General features: G+C 41.7%; 1 protein-coding gene across 1 annotated transcript in view; it reads right to left on the reverse strand.

Moving 5' to 3' along the window:
- Positions 1-3,863: 3,863 nt before the first annotated feature.
- The window catches only part of LOC126194793 (programmed cell death protein 2), a 41,684-nt gene continuing 29,363 nt past the window's right edge, over positions 3,864-16,184 (reverse strand). The window contains exons 3-4 of the mRNA XM_049933098.1: positions 13,036-13,253; positions 3,864-4,240 (exon numbers count right to left, since the gene is read on the reverse strand). Coding sequence (XP_049789055.1) covers positions 4,091-4,240; positions 13,036-13,253 — 368 coding nt within the window. The 3' untranslated portion in view covers positions 3,864-4,090. The remainder of the gene's footprint in view (positions 4,241-13,035; positions 13,254-16,184) is intronic.

The raw sequence follows: 16,184 nt of genomic DNA on the forward strand, positions 1-16,184 counted from the left end.
TTAATGTTAAGCTTCAGCTGCCAACTAGAATAACGATAGTACACATTGGGCGGATACAGCCATTTAAGGGTTGCCCAGATGTGATTCCAGACATGTCTCAGGAACGAAAGAGGAAGAAAGAGAGAGTGAAGAGAGGTGCTAAGCACACAGAAAACCAGGAAGATAGAGTACAGCATGAAGTACCGTATGCTTTGCGATCCAGAAAGTAGTAGAGTATTTGTAGTTTTTTTGTTTTCATGTCATGTATATTGGGTTTGCGTAGAGTGATTAGGCCTTGTATTTTCATATGTTGTATGTATTTATGAGTGAGCCTGCCTGGGCAGTCTTTTTGAAGAGGGAGGAATTGTAATGGTTTGTAGAAGTAAAAACTGAGGAAGTATTGCTGATCTCTGCAGTTAACAGCCGGTACGTCGAGATGGCAAGGGAGGAATTATGAAGCTGCCATAGAGGGAAGGTAACGGTACGTCCAGCCAGAGTGGTAAGTACCAATCCGGACACATGCATGGTGCAGTTATTTGTAGCCAGGGGGAAAGGAATAGGCTGTTCAAGAGACATTGTGGAGCCGAAATTTAGCTTGCAACGGGTCAGGATGCATTGGATCTTCTCCACCTGCGAGAATTTGATAGTAGTAGCAAGTTGTTTTGAGTGGGGAGTATTTGCAGAAGCAAAACATATAGAGCTCGAGGGGAGCAGGATTTTAATCAAGTAACATAACAGGACCAACCTTCCACTTGCCAGCGTCAATTTCAGGAGTCATGCAATTGAATGTTACGCAGCCACAGCTGTACTGGCCAGAAGCAACTTTAGAATTTTTGCCAAGGCAGAATCTGTCCTTGTTAAATCAAACTCTGGAGCCAGGTCTGTTGATATCTGTAAACCAGTTCATTTTAGAGCAAGAGGGGCACATGTCAGCCAAACAGCTTGTGCAACATGTCACTCAGTATAGGGAAAGGCAACGGCAAACAACGATCATTTTGAGCACCTCTGTGCCACGTGTCATCGCAGCCTTAACTTTGTTATGTGTTGTTTTCTTTCTGATCAGGCGGAGAGCTAACTCCAAGAAGGAACCGAGTGTACTCCAAGTCCTAGTGTATTGGATACCAAGGGCGTGAGACGAATAGCTAAGGGTTTGACTGAGCAGTGGTCGCCCAGTAAGGAATTTTTACATTTTGGTTTATGGCATGGTTTTAAGGGGCACTAGACCACATTTAAGTTTTCTAGCAGTAAGGAAATATGGGTGCCGACCAAAACAAGTTAAGAGCTAGTTAAGGGTCGACCCGGGGACCGGGTCTTTCCGAAGAGGGGAATAATGTAGTGATACCACCATATAGGATACGGAAAGTTAATTTTGTGGAATATACTGAGCACAAGTCACATCCAGGTGCAGGCCGGATTGCAGTGAGTTACAAATACCAACGGTTGCAAAGTAGAATAGAGGCCACAGCACCATCATTATTGCTGAAAGAGTAAACTTAGCAGTTTTGCATGTCGCAAATCACAGGCAGAAGGGGTCCACTCGCCAACCTAGCGTGTTATGAGTATGTGACGCGAAGCAGTGCGTATGGCAAAACAGAGGTGCACAGCTGTGTATAAATAGGTGCCGATTTCTAACAAGATTGATTCAAGTGTGAAAGCTCTCCTGGACGGTGGGGTGTGTAAGACCAGAAATTGATCTTCTCATGCTAAGCTCATCATTTTGGAGGTATATTTCATCAATACATTTTAAAAAGCTACATATTTCAGAATTAGTGACAGCAAACTGATGAACTCATTAATTTCAACTCAAGAAAGCCTGTTCTGTTCATTATATTCTTCCTAATAATTTCAACAGTGCCAAAAACTGATACATTAGCGTGTAAGTTTACTATGTCTGAGGACACAAATGTCATGCCTGCTGATATTGGTACGTTAAGAATGTTATTGGGCAATTCACAACTATTTTTGACTGGATATTGTCTACCAAAGTGAAAATATTTCTTTAAGAAACTGAAACATTTCCTGGGAACTTTAGTGAAAGGATCACCTCTTCTGTCAACATTTGGTCCTCACAGGCTTCTTTATGGATATTAAGCTGTGCCCTAAAGTGTAGATGTACATGGATTCGTGACCTTAAGCTGCAGTATTTCTCTGGGTGGGAACAATTCTCTATATATTCTTTTTGGATTTTCACTCATTTTTTTCTGTGCTTCCAAGGTTAGATCCCTATTGAATATTATTGTCATTGAAAAACATTTCAGTCTTAGTTATATATTCAGCTTTCCCCACTGGTACCACCAAGTTTCCTTTATTAACCCTACTAATGATGGCACCTCCATCACTAGCATTGATTCTATCCACAATTAATTTTTCATTACTCTTATTATTAGAAGACCTGTTAGATTCACTATTAATAATTTTGTTTACAGCTACTGCAATCTTACTTTGTTCTATCTTTGAAGTCTAGAGAATAAATAGCATATAACACATTCACAATAGTATCTTTAATGGCTCTAAAATTAATTTTAGTTTTCATGTTATATTTCAAGAGTTTGCTTAACATTACTTGCTCCTGTTCATTTAACTTAATGTTTGTCAAATTCACCACTTTTGGATGAAAACTTAACTTCCACTCACTATCTGTAATAAAACCTACACACTGGCCCATTAACTTCAGAATTTTCCTGTCATGTTTCAGTCTTGTTTCATTAGCTACTTTGTCAACATTGTCCCTTACGACACTAAATAAAAAATCAAACATTACAGAAGTTACAAGCTCTGCTGGCTCAAAGTGTAATCTATACAGGTTTTTGTCTCTTTTTTAATGAACAACCCTCTAATTGCACTTCTCATAATCACAGTCTCTCATATTCATTTGCACTTTAGTAATTTTTGATTCCTGAACTTGCTGCTGAACCTGTCTTGTATGTACCTTGGCACCATTTTCTTTACAATACATAGCTTATTTAACAAGACGTGTTGGATGGAATTAGCAAGCCCAATCCTAAGATTCTTGTATTTGTGGTATGTTGCACATACCCAGCTGTTCACAACAGTTCCCATGGAGAATCTTAGGATCACGCCTGCTAATAACATCCAGCACATCATATCTAAAAATTTATGTATTGCAAAGAAAGTGAGATGGTGCACTCAGCCCTTGTGATTCCAACTGGGGAGCTACTTGCTTGAGAAGTAGTGGCTCTGGTTATGAGAGCTTACAGCGGGTGGGCGAGTGGTGTGCTGAGCATGTGCCCCTCCATATTCTTGTATTCACAGCTACACCAAAAACAGGGGACAGTGATTCTGTCACATAATTTTATTGATTTATTAGATGAATTTTCCTTCTGATACAGCACCAAAAGCATAAATGATATGGCCAGTTTTTGGTGAATAAAAAGGTAAGTTAAGCTGAGTCAACTGTTGTTTTTCTTTGTTATGTACGTTACTATGTTTTGTAGTTTACTATCTATTTTTAAATTGATATTTTCACTTCATATTGACATGATAAATAAATAAATAATAAATGACTAGTTAGCTCTAGCTGCAATGTTCGCAATTTTGTTTGGTAGAGAGAGAGAGAGAGAGAGAGAGAGAGAGAGAAGACATTTCACTGGACCATAAACAAGTTGTGTAATCTGAAGCACAAAGCTGTTATCAACACTGCCTTAACAGTAAATGTCCTGGTTGCAATTTCTAAACCTTCCACACGAAACATGTATTTTCAGTAGTTTCCAAATCCCTCCAAGATAGATCTGCAAGAAGTTGGCATTAAGAACTACAAGAATATCAAGTATAACCAATAATGTTGATCATTAACAGTCAAGTACTGACGTGAAATGTCTTGCGTTCTCAGTGATGGCTTGGGCTTGTAATTGAGTAAGTCTAAATGAATTGCTCACAATAGGATTCCATTTATTTGTATACACATGCCAAGTAAACATACATCCATTTGATATAAAAGATCTGAAAAAGAAAAATTACAGAAGAAGTCTTAAATATGCAACTAACATCAATTTGCAATTTGTTTGGTACTCAGCCCAAATATCATGGGACCATATAATTTAAGTTAATGCTTTGAAAACAACTCTTGACGTCACAGGCAAGAGAGCTGCAGTTAGGACAAATCCTGCTTCCACACAAACTCTGCCTTGTATGGAGGCCCCATGTCACAGCTGGCAGCACAGGTAAACACAGCCAGTGTTCCCCAGTCCACACTCCGCTCACAACTGTCAAGCCCAAGGTGGTTCAGGAGTTGAGGGAGAATCTGAGAACAGAAAAAAAATCCACAACTTCAATTGTGAGCAAGGTGAGAATGTATAACTGCAAATATTACAGTTGCAGAATTGATGTATATCAAGGGTGTCTGAAGCAGACTGAGCTCGGAATCTCCCGTGGCACTGGCGATGCTGCAGGATGGGCGGCAGTTCTTTATGTCACAGTAGGGGGTAAGAACTAACTGCCTATCAAAGGGGTTGGGATGACGGTGAGACAGCAGTGTAGCCCACAACACACAAATACCTGTATATACTTACTGACTTGCAGCAAACTTCACACATACTTTCAAATCTTCATGAAACTCCTTCACACTGACAATCCCCGCAAAATGATGAAAGGAGAAAAGTTTATCACTTACTACATTTGTAATGTTCATGCAATAAAACTGCAACATGAAATTGCTGTTTTTATTTATTACTTGTTTACTACTAACACTATTCGCAACAGATTTTGGAGACAGTATCCACCTATGCTGCTGAATGTACCTGGAAAAATATGTCATTGTATAACACACAGTTCAGGAGATAAATTTCATACCATGACCTATGTGGAAATAAGACTGCAAGGTGAAATTTGCTAGAGATACAGGTAAAATAACTGAACAAATACATGTGAAATAGTTTAAACATCTGTTGAATACGCATGTGCAGACAAAGCCACGGGCAAAAAGTTCATTTCAAACCAGTGGAATGATTTCAACTAAATTTGGTGCACATATTAGTTATGATATGGGCAGAAATGCCGTGGGTAAGAACCTTCAGCCTCCTGTTCAGGTGGAAGTGGTTTAGGGAAGGATATGGACAGACAGAGAGGGGGCACAGGAGGTGAAAACCACAGGTGGGTGTGGCAGGAGGCGGCGGACACCACAGGGTGGGTGTGGCAGGAGGTAACGGACAACACAGGCGGGTCTTCCAGGACGAGGCACAACAGGTGGGTCTGGCTGAAGAGAGACGGACACGACTGAGTGGTAGGAGGAGACTGACACGGGGAACACAGGAAGACAACGTGATACTGGCTCACTGAGGCAGAAATACTGGCAATGACAAATGTCTTGGACTATATGTTATTCCGAAACATTTGTTCACATTGTGAAGAACCAGTGTTAACAATGGAACAGTATTCCAGGGTAGTCACCCAACAATAAACCTAAATTTATATTTCCCACCATACTAATCCTCTAACTGATGTCGTCGTCGGTACTCTACTCTGTCAACTGTCTCTAGTAAACAGTCTTAATCTCAAAATTGCCAAGGCATCAAAACAAAGTGCAGAGAGTGATAAAAGAGGTGTGATTGTCAAAGGCCTTCACACTGGATAATCAGCAGCAGCTGCAATTCACTTCTTTACATATGCCATACCTCTAGTTTATGATATATTGCTTCAGAACAGTTAAGCCAAAATTGCAGTGTACTTTTGAGGAAGCACCTCCAGAAAGACGCATTGTGGGGAACCCCCAAAGTTGGCAAAAAAGCTCAAGTGCCGATTTTTGGAGAGTCTGAAGCAATCATTGCCATAGTTGGTGAAGATTACACTTGTAAGCAAGCTGACAATACTTAAAATTTGGCAGCAGGGAGGATCTTTGGTACAATTCCTACATGCTGGAAGTACTGATAAGGAGAAATGACCACTGGCCAGCACATAATCATGGTTGCCACAAGTTTTCCCATGACTAATTTTGAGATCTGTCATAAATTGACAAAAAGGCTTCTGTATTTCTCTCCCGTGTGAGCAAAAATCTCAAGTACTAACATCAACATCTCTTGTAATGAACTATTTTTAGATGTAGAAAGCAAGTTAGGGAATGACCACTGTTGTTATTTTATTTCAATAAAACTAAAGACATTTGGTGACAAAAATATGAATTACCTTGGAGCTGCAAGACAGATTTGAAACACCTTCACCAATTTCAGAAATAACCACAGAAAATAGTAGGCCTCTTGAAGGCAGTGTATAAGGGAGGGAAGAGTTGTATAAACCAACACTATAGGTGACCACCAATAAAATGTTGGTTCTACTATGTTTGTTACTGTCGGTTATTACCCACTATGTTATGTCTATTATTTTACAGGTATTGTGTGATTTTTCTTTTCAGAAATATAAGAGTACATAGCTTACAAACCGCTGGCGACTTCCACAGTTTTCTTCTTCTTATCGCCCATACTTTCTAATATATAAATTGTTTTCCTAGTGCCAAAATGTAATAAAATATATAACATTTCTATAAGACACCACACTGTACAATGTACTTGCAGTGAGAAAGTCACAGTTCTGAAATCCACTGCCCAAGGCCTCAGGCCTGCCAAGGAGCACCGCCGTCCTGGGTCCTTGGTTAAACCATGAAAATCCACCGTATTATGCCAGACATAAACAGACCTGGCCTGTGGGCAGACCAGTGAGACTAGGCCCAATGGGCAGGGCATACACATTAGTGGGAAACAGTGGACTTCAGATTGGCACACCCAGTCCGTTAGAGATACCCACAAAATGGCCTGTGGTTTTGGCCTCTCGTGAAAGTCCACTCATGTGGCCAGCTATTCACTTGTCACAGACACCAAGTTTATGAAATGAGACCGCAGTGATTAATCCATACAACGGGTAACTTGCACAAGCACTTTGTGAATCAATAATAATGAGGATAGGTAGCAACTCACCGTAAAGATGATTGCTGGGCCACAGACAGGCACGTAGAAAAGACAATAACATCCTCACAACTAAATTTCTGGCCATAGCTTTTGTCATAAAACAAGAGCCACACACACATTCACACACAACTCGTGCACACATGACCGCCGTCTCCAGCTGCTGCGTCAACAACCTTTGAGAATCAGATCCAAACAAACCATTCCTCACACCTCCATGCCTCTCAGCAGCTGCTAGACCAGTGGCAACGTTGTGACTCGCCGATCTTTCAAAGTGCCGCCACGCAGTTACACGCGTCCTCTAAATGCGGCGCTGTCTGCCAGCCATGCAGCAACAGCGCCACCTAAGTGGCCAGCCAGCCAGCGGCTGCTAGACTTGGGCTTAGTACTGATTTGACTGTTACAGTGTATACACGTCTTATTTTGTTTACTTGATCTGTGACTTACATGTATGTGTCATCCTTGAAATATATTTGTTCAACTTGACGTTATAACAATTAACGACGAGGTAGTGAATTTTTCTTTTTCATCGTTGACCCGCAGGTTTCCATGGCTACTTTAGAGCAACTATTGCCAGGTCTCAGTGAACAGCAAACGCTTCTCACATCGGCGATTCGTGATTTCGTCACGACATCCAATGCGGGTCGTCTCTCGTTGTTGTCTATACCTCCTTTTCCTCCTTATGATGAGACGGCGGAAGACTGGTCTGATTACGAAAAACGTCTTCGACAGCACATCTTGGCATTTCATGTCGCGGACGAACAAACGTGTAAGTCTCTGTTCCTGTCATGGATTTCACCTCAAATGTATTAGTTGTTGTTGCAATTGGCTCCTTTGACAGATCCTGCATCTTTGTCCTTTGCTGAAATGTGCTCACTTCTGTCCATCTATTTTCAAAAGCAAACGCATGTGGTAGCCTCTCGTGTTGCCTTTTATAGTTGTCAAAACCAACCAAATCAATCCTATCGCGCTTGGGCTGCTGAATTTGACGGCCTCAGTAGAAAGTGTCAATTTGTTACTGATGTTCACAAAGAATCCTATGCCGATTCCATGTTACAGGATGCTATTATCCGGTCGGCGCCCGACAAAGACGTTAGGGAATGTGCCCTTCAGTTGGCAAATCCGACTCTAGATGAAGTCCTATCCATCGCGCAGTCTTTTGAAATTTCTCGCGCTGCTGGAGCGCAAATAGAGGCATGGGGTGACGTCGGGGAAGTTCAACCACTGTGCGCTGTTGACGAAGCGTGCAGCGAGCGTATCCCCGCCGGCCGGTGTGGCCGCAGTACGCTCCCAAGTGCAGCCTCGGCCTAACCGTAAACAAACCTCTAAGAAACTGCAGCAAAACCCTTCATGTCCGTGGTGTTTTATGAAACATTCACGGGAGGATTGTCCCCAATGTTGGGCCCTGTGTCACAAATGCAAAAAGAAGGGTCATGTGTCATCCGTTTGCAAATCAGACCACATACCTGATGTTCATGAACTCAGGGAAGTTATTCCTCACTGTCCAAATACTTGGTTGGGATGTTCGCATGCAGGTGGATACTGGTTCTGCTGCCACTATCATCAATTCTCAGATATATCTTCAGTTGGGTTCTCCAATCCTATCACCTGTCAATAGGCAATTACGGACGTACAATAAACAGAAGATTTCTCTCTTAGGACAATTCGATGCTGAGGTATCTTACAAATCCGTCGTTCACACTGTTCCCATATTTGTGGTCGACCATAGTAACACAGAGAATCTTTTTGGTTTCGATGCCTTTCGCGTTTTTGGGTTCTCCATAGATGACTCTGTCAATATCGTCTCTGATGCTATTCCTTATGCTCAATTGGATTCCTTGTCGATGACATTTTCGTCCCTTTTTTCTCCTGGGTTAAGCCGTGCAAACGACTTAGAAGCTCATATCACGCTTAAATCCACTGCTTGGCCTAACATAGAAGAAGTGAAGAGGCGGAGGTGTGGGGGGAAAGGTGGGGGGAGGATGGGGAATTGGGAAGGATGGAAAGATGTGGAAAAGGAAGGTATGCAGCCCGGAAAGGAAAGAGAGCCGCACTAGCTTGGGGTCTTGGCTCGCCACGCACATTTCCACAAAAGAGTTGTGGATCCCCTGTGGAGTCTGATTTTGATAAAGGCCTTACTGGCTGAAAGCTATATTTGTGACAGTCTTTTTGTTGTGCCTATCTGTGAGTAGCAACTATCCTTTTCATAATATTGTCACATTCCATACTGGATTTTCCTTTGTTTAGCTTTCCTACAACCTACAACATTTGGCTCTGTCAGTTGCTGGTGGGTGGTTGACTGCTAGTCTGATTTGTCCCGGGAAGTGGGGGGGGGGGGGGGGGGGGGACGGGCTCCTTGGCAGGTGACATCTTGTCTAACAACATTGGAGGAGGAGGAATCTCCGGCTACGCGCATGGAGTGATTACCAACAGTCTTGTGGGTGTGGGGGTTGAGGGAGCTGGTGTCCCCTCCCTTAACAAAAAATAGAGACTGATCTGCTGCTAGGGCCAGGAGTTGCTGTTGGAGATGTCGTTACATTGGGTGTGTATTCTGTCACAACTTTTGCAAAGTTTGCCATCATATCAATAGGCTGGAGTCATCCAACCATTTTCTTAGCATCTTGATAAGACAAGGATGAAGTGTTTTGTATTCCTTGATTTTCTTCTCCCTCACCAAAACTCAACTTGGCAGCACATGAGGGGAATGGTGCTCTGGGAGGGGGGGATACTGTAAAGGCTTCTGTCATGTGTTGTCCTGCCACTTGCCCCATGAGCACACTCACTGGTACAGCAGGGGGGGCATATGTCCACACCTATGACACTTAAAACAGCTCATGGAAGGAGGTAAATGGTGCTTAACATCACACCTATAAGCTATGACCTTAAGTTTCTAAGGTAAAATATTTTCATTGAAGGCTAGGATGAAAGCTTCAGTGCCCACCTTATTGTCCTTAGGTCCTCTCTGGACATAAACAAAATGGACTCCACACTTCTCAAGGTTAGTTCGGATTCTTGATCTGTTTGTAGCGTTAGGTCATGATAGAAGATGACACCTTGAATCTTGTTGAATCTGTTATAAGGAGAGGGGTAACTGGTGTAACCCTGAGCTTGTCGCAGGTGGCATTCAATTTTTTGATCAACAGAGATCCATTTCTCATCTTCTCTACTCCAGCAACTTCTCTGGATCGATCCTCAATATTTTCAATGAAGAAGAGTGACTTTGTTGCACAGATACTCCATCTATTCTGAAGCATACCAAGAATTTAGTTACTTGTCCGCCTCCATTTCTCCTAGCCTGACACTCATGCAATGGTGTGATCAAACACGGAAACATAATGGGATTGTATGGCTCTGCACTAAAATTTTGCTTTCTATCTGCTGAGACAGCTGGCACAGCCACCAGTATGGCTGAGTTTGATTCATTCCACTGTGGACTGTCCGCCCTAATGACACTCACTCTGACTGGAGGCTCTCCACACAGGCACCACTCTGGCACAGCGAAGGCTACCAGTTGCTCAGAGTCCCGGTGCCCAAGACTGGACAAGCACCTACTCCTTGGCACACCTGGGAAGGTAATAACTTAGGCAACAGCAGTGCAATTTCTGTGTTGTCAGGGGGCTACAATTGTGGTGTACATGCCGACCCCTCCCCAACAACAGATTGGCTATCACACTGGATTTTGGACAAGAACAGAAATCCATTCGAATAGTAAGTACAACAGATCACAGCGCATGGTGAAACCATGTAAGGTGCCCTTCCTCAATTGGTCTACACTTCAGTGAATTTGGCAAAGTGGATGTCAAACTTTAAAAAGCAACCACAAATAACTAAGCCAAAAAGGTTGAGTGAAAGGTTATGAAACAAGAGGAATAATAATGGTGGAGGTTTCAACATAAAAGCTCCATTAGGTATAAGACTCGTTTTTATCACCTCTTACAATATTTAAGGAGTGACTGCCAGTTTATTCTAGCCCCTGAAACCACAGGAGGGAAGGGGGGAGGGGGGGGGAGTGGAGGGGGGAGGAAGGAAGAAGGGAAGGGACATAATAGCAACACTGCTGTGTTCCCAGTTTCCCTTTGACAGAGCACATGTTTTCTCATGTGGAGATGGAATAAACATGAATACAGCCATTTTGCTTGCACTGGATGACCTTTGTACATTTTTTCCACCTGAAGTGTGGACTGCAGCATCGAACTTTTTCCAGATGTTGCTCTTCAGCTACTAGAGTACAAATGCAACTCTATATATTGCAACAATTTTCATCTTACACTCTACACAGTATTATGAAACACATATTCGTTAGAGGCCATTTGATGCTGACAATCTGTCTTTTCACTCTGTCAGTGCTACTTCACAACAGCATGATTATGACTGCAACTTCTGTACTAAACGATGACTACAATCACTCCAAAGTGCTTCAGTACGAGAACATTTGGGCACGCATAATTTCCTGGGAATGTAGAGCGTGCAACAAGCACATTGCTTCCCGCCATCAGTGGGAACCTTTGCACTTTTTAGTGGGAGACAGGCAACTGGGGCCCATGTGTATTTCATTGTGTAATGTGTTGAGGTTATGCTGTGAACTGATTTGTGTGCAACAATGTCTACTCACTCCAAAGGAAGCACACTTCAATTTATAGATGGCCACAGACAAAGAAAAGTCTGTACGGAATGTTACTTCTAAAGATTTTTGAATAAAAATTTTAGATGTGATGCTCTGAACATCAAGTATTTGATAAAAAGTATAAGATCAAATTACTGTCAGGAATAAGACACCGTAAGTTTCAGAAATAATAACTGAAATCCTTTGTTTTGAAATGCAAAATAAATAGTTCAAACTGGTATATAAGTCGACGGTTACTAGCTAGCAAAATGTTATTTCCAGCCTTCTCACTGCAGTTTTGCAAGCAGGAAAACTAAAATCTTGCTGTGACCTCCTCCTGAAATTTGCAAAACAAAACGTTGTCACTTTGTATTTCCCATACTGGTGCATTTGCTATTTAGACACTACTTTTTTTCTACAAATGCTTTTGCATTTTCTTTTTCAATCACCTTTTCATCTCAATTAATGCAGCACAAGGTTCCAAGCAAAGAAGGATGATGATGATGATGATGATGATGATGATGATGATGATGTTTGGTTTGTGGGGCACTCAATTGTGCGGTTATCAGCAATCATACAAATCCCCAATCTTTACACAGTCCAATCTCGGGAGGTTCACAAATGATGATGAAATGAAGGACAACACAAACACCCAGTCCCCGGGCAGAGAAAATCCCCAACCCAGCTGGGAATCGAACCTGGGACCCCGTGATCCAGAGGCAGTAACGCTAGCCACTAGACCACGAGCTGCAGACAAGCAAAGAAGGGGATATGTAGCAGACTGCCTGTCTGGAATGGGGCAATGCATGGACATGTGAATATCCTTGCTTACTTGTGTTCTTTCCACCAATTTTTGTGTGCGCCCTTTTAATCCTGTATGTATGCGACTGCACTTGAGAAAAGGGAGATTGTGTGGACATGCCTTTAGATTTATGCTTGCTCTATTGATGATATTTGTTTTATGTGCATTAAGCCATGATCCAAAACATAATTCTCTGCCAAAAATTTTGTCTTCCAATACGGGAGACATCATCAGAGACTCCAATGAATTATGAAGCAGTTACAGTCAGAAATAAGCTCAACAAGCTGAACTATTTATACACATCCATGCAACAGTTGGCTTGTGATACCAGACCACTGCCCAAGATTGCAGAGTCATGCCCATGTATATTGTGGATCTTGTAGTGGAGCAGAGTTTAACAGAAAAGAAAAAGGATTAAAATTAGACAAGTTGTGGACCTTAGGATTACATAAAATAAGCAGCACTAACTCTTCCCCAATACAAGCTCCGTAACACACCAGCGAGACACCATGATTTTAGGCAGTGGTCTGATGTCACAAATCGATCATAGAATAGATAAATATAATCGGTTTGTCTTCCTGAGTTTCAGACTAACTGCTTTCTAAGTTTTTAATACCTCTGATGATGTCTCCAGCTTCGGAAGATGAAATGTCAGTCAGAGAATTATGTCTTGGACCACTTTCTCCTACCTCATTTCTAGCCTCCAGTGCACATGTGTACGCTTAATAACTGACACATACCTGAAACTCAAAATTCCTGTCTGCTCCACAATACTGACAGGGTGGTACTGTCAAAGGGTCTGCCACATTTGCAATCCACAGTGGCTCCCCGCCCCTTTCGTAGCGAAGCACTTGGCGTGGATGTCGATTTGTACATTTCTTGAAGTGGTGGAAAGTTCGGTCATCCGATTGCTCAGATCTTGCCATACGTAGGAGGTCTTCATCCACCTGACTGTTACCTGCACAACAGTCATTCATTTAAGTCAGATCCTAGTTTACTTCCAGCCAGTAAAATGTACGTGTGTGTGTGTGTGTGTGTGTGTGTGTGTGTGTGTGTGTGTGTGTGGAAATGGAAAGCTGCAAAAACAATTAAATACAAATATAATTGGTCCCAGGTTCAGTTCCAAAATTGACTACCCATTCTTTGGTAATCAAGATATTCACAAAGTACTTTTGGCTGTAAAAGATAAATAACCTCACCAGGAAAAACATTAGTTATCCCCTTAAAAGTAGACATAGTAGAATTGGCACCAGGTGTTTCTGTGACCCTCCACTGTGAAAGTAAAACATGGCAGTCAAGTGGTGTGTATGTACCAGTCAGATGCATGAAATCAGCACGGTAAGAGGGAGTCATGATACAGTCACACAAAGGAGCTATTGTGTTTGGACGTGCCTACAATCACATCATGAAGGAACCTGCCCAATGTGTTGGTGCATTGACGTGGTCTTTCCTTAGTGTGTACAAGTAGTGGTGTAATACTGTCACAGTGAAAGAACATTGGTTGTAAAAAAGAATCCTATCTGATTGGGATCGAAGACAAGTGCTACCTCTTGTTAGTGACAAGTGGTTTCAAATCCAGCAGGAACTGCTGCTGTCAATGGATGCGCGTCTATCTCAACTGCTTTCTGATTGAACATTCCTACGGGAACTGCATGCAAAGGACATTAGGAGTTTGGAACGTCACAGAAAGCCGCTGCCCATAGTCACACAAGAAGCTGCAGGTCTTCAGCGGACCAAACAATACAGAAACTGGACAATATCCGACTGGAGGCATGTAGAATGGTCTGAGAAGATTCGATCTGTCCTATTTTCAAATCATACAAGATGATGAGAGCCTGGGTTGAGGCCTTTTTCAAGGCTAGAGGCAATGTTAAATGACACACCAGCCTAAAGACTGTGCCTTCATTTCATAGTACAGAGAAAGTTTAGCCTAGCTCAGCAGGTGGCGCCAAGTCTGCAGTAGTTCATTGTGCCGCACCAGCACCACCTGTAAGCAGCAAGTGAAAGTCTGTGATGATGTGTAGTCAGTGATGCACCAAAGGAACAGTGGGGTTTAAGAGATGGCTGACAGCTGGCAACAAAAATGAGCAGTCCTGAAGGTTAGAACTATGGGCCAGCCATTGCTGCCTTGGTTTCAGAAGAGCCTTTTCCTCGTTGCTCCTTGACAGCACAGATAGTGGAGGAATTTTGTGCTGCGATGTATGGATCCAAGGTGAACCAAAGGCCAGAGCAAGTTTGTTTTGTCTGCCCACAGTGTGGCTGGCTGTGAGCTGACAACAAGCAGAACAGGTATGAGTGTAAAGGAGTTTAATTGGGTACTGATTTTGTACTATATACTGCCTTTAACTGACTTGTGTCTAGCTGGTTCTGCCTGGATATCCAATGATCAATGTTATATTATGAAACTCCCTGGCAGATTAAAACTGTGTGCTGGACCGAGACTCGAACTTGGGACCTTTGCCTATTGTGGGCAAGTACTCAACCAACTGAGCTACCCAAGCACGACTCACTCTGGAATGTTATATCATCATTTAATTATATACTGTCTCAGAGCTTTTATGCATGTCTGCCTAGCACTCCATTTTTGTGGAATCTTTGGGCTAGTATCTAATGGTATTAATTTTGCTATTTTGGTACTATTGTTATTGACATTTTATTCTAAAATTTTGTTCTGCTCACTGGATTTTAATTCTTTGAATTGGTCTATTGCATTTAATTCTGTAATTTTGATACTGTCCTTTTTTTCTTTAGATCTTCTTCTCTCATGGTTCCAGAGTTCTTCCCGACTTGAATTTTGCAGTAGTTTGTTATTAAGTGATTTCTATTAAGGTTCTGCCTATATATAGTGAACTTTTATCACTTATAGCAGAATATTTTTGTGATTCTAGTGTAATAAATTGCACTGTCTGATAAAGGTACATGCCATCACAACCCTCCGTCACTTCCATTCCTCAGCCTATGCTGCTGTTAATACTACCTCCCAGGATCCACCCTCCTCTGCTGTTTCACACCGAGGCTAATGCTATGGCATTAGCTTTCCCATGCCATTCAAAAGTTTTGTCTGTAACATTCCTTTTATTTGTTTGGCAGTAGTTTTTTCAAGCCAATTTTTAATCTTATGCAAAACAGATAAATCATTTTCTTGTACAACACCACTAGCTCTTTCTACTGAAACAAAAATAAATATTCAGTAATGGGTCACCAAAGTATTCATAAATTCGACAAAAAATGTTGGCAACATATTTACTTATTAATGAGTCTAGAATACTTTCAAAATAACAGCTTCATCTGTTATAACTGATAACAGTTATTTTTCTGTGGAACTACTAAAGGACACTAGGCATACTACATAATTCGTTTGCTGAACAATTGGTGCAGTCACAAAATGGTTGAAAATTTGTTGCAGTTGATTATTTCCCTAAATCTGACCTCATGTGGCACAAAAACTGTGAATGATGCAGCCTTGAAATTTTAACTGTTTGAAGGGCATAAGTTTTGCATCTGACCCTAGTAAATCCTTTTGATAACTATTAGTTTCAATTCTAAGCATCTTAAATTTAGCCAAAACTGTAATAGAGATCAAGATTTAGCCACCCCCTATTGAAAGCCTCCTATAACCATGCTTTTTTTTATCTATAGCTTAAATTTTTCACACATTGGTTTTCTTATACAGCGAAGTTCAGTGCAAAACTTCAACCAGAGTGGAGATGGCCACGTGGGGCCAATGGTCCACGTGATGTGGAACGATCAATATGCACATGTTTTGTCCCCTCCCACCAGTTCTCTTTAATCTACACTATTACACTAAGACAAGACATTGTTTAATGTTGCTACCAAAAATCTCACAAAGCTCTCAAAAAATTTACTCCAAATTCATGCGCAATGCTCT

Source organism: Schistocerca nitens, chromosome 7 (assembly GCF_023898315.1).
Source record: "Schistocerca nitens isolate TAMUIC-IGC-003100 chromosome 7, iqSchNite1.1, whole genome shotgun sequence".
In the NCBI taxonomy this organism is placed as follows: Eukaryota; Metazoa; Arthropoda; class Insecta; order Orthoptera; family Acrididae; genus Schistocerca; species Schistocerca nitens.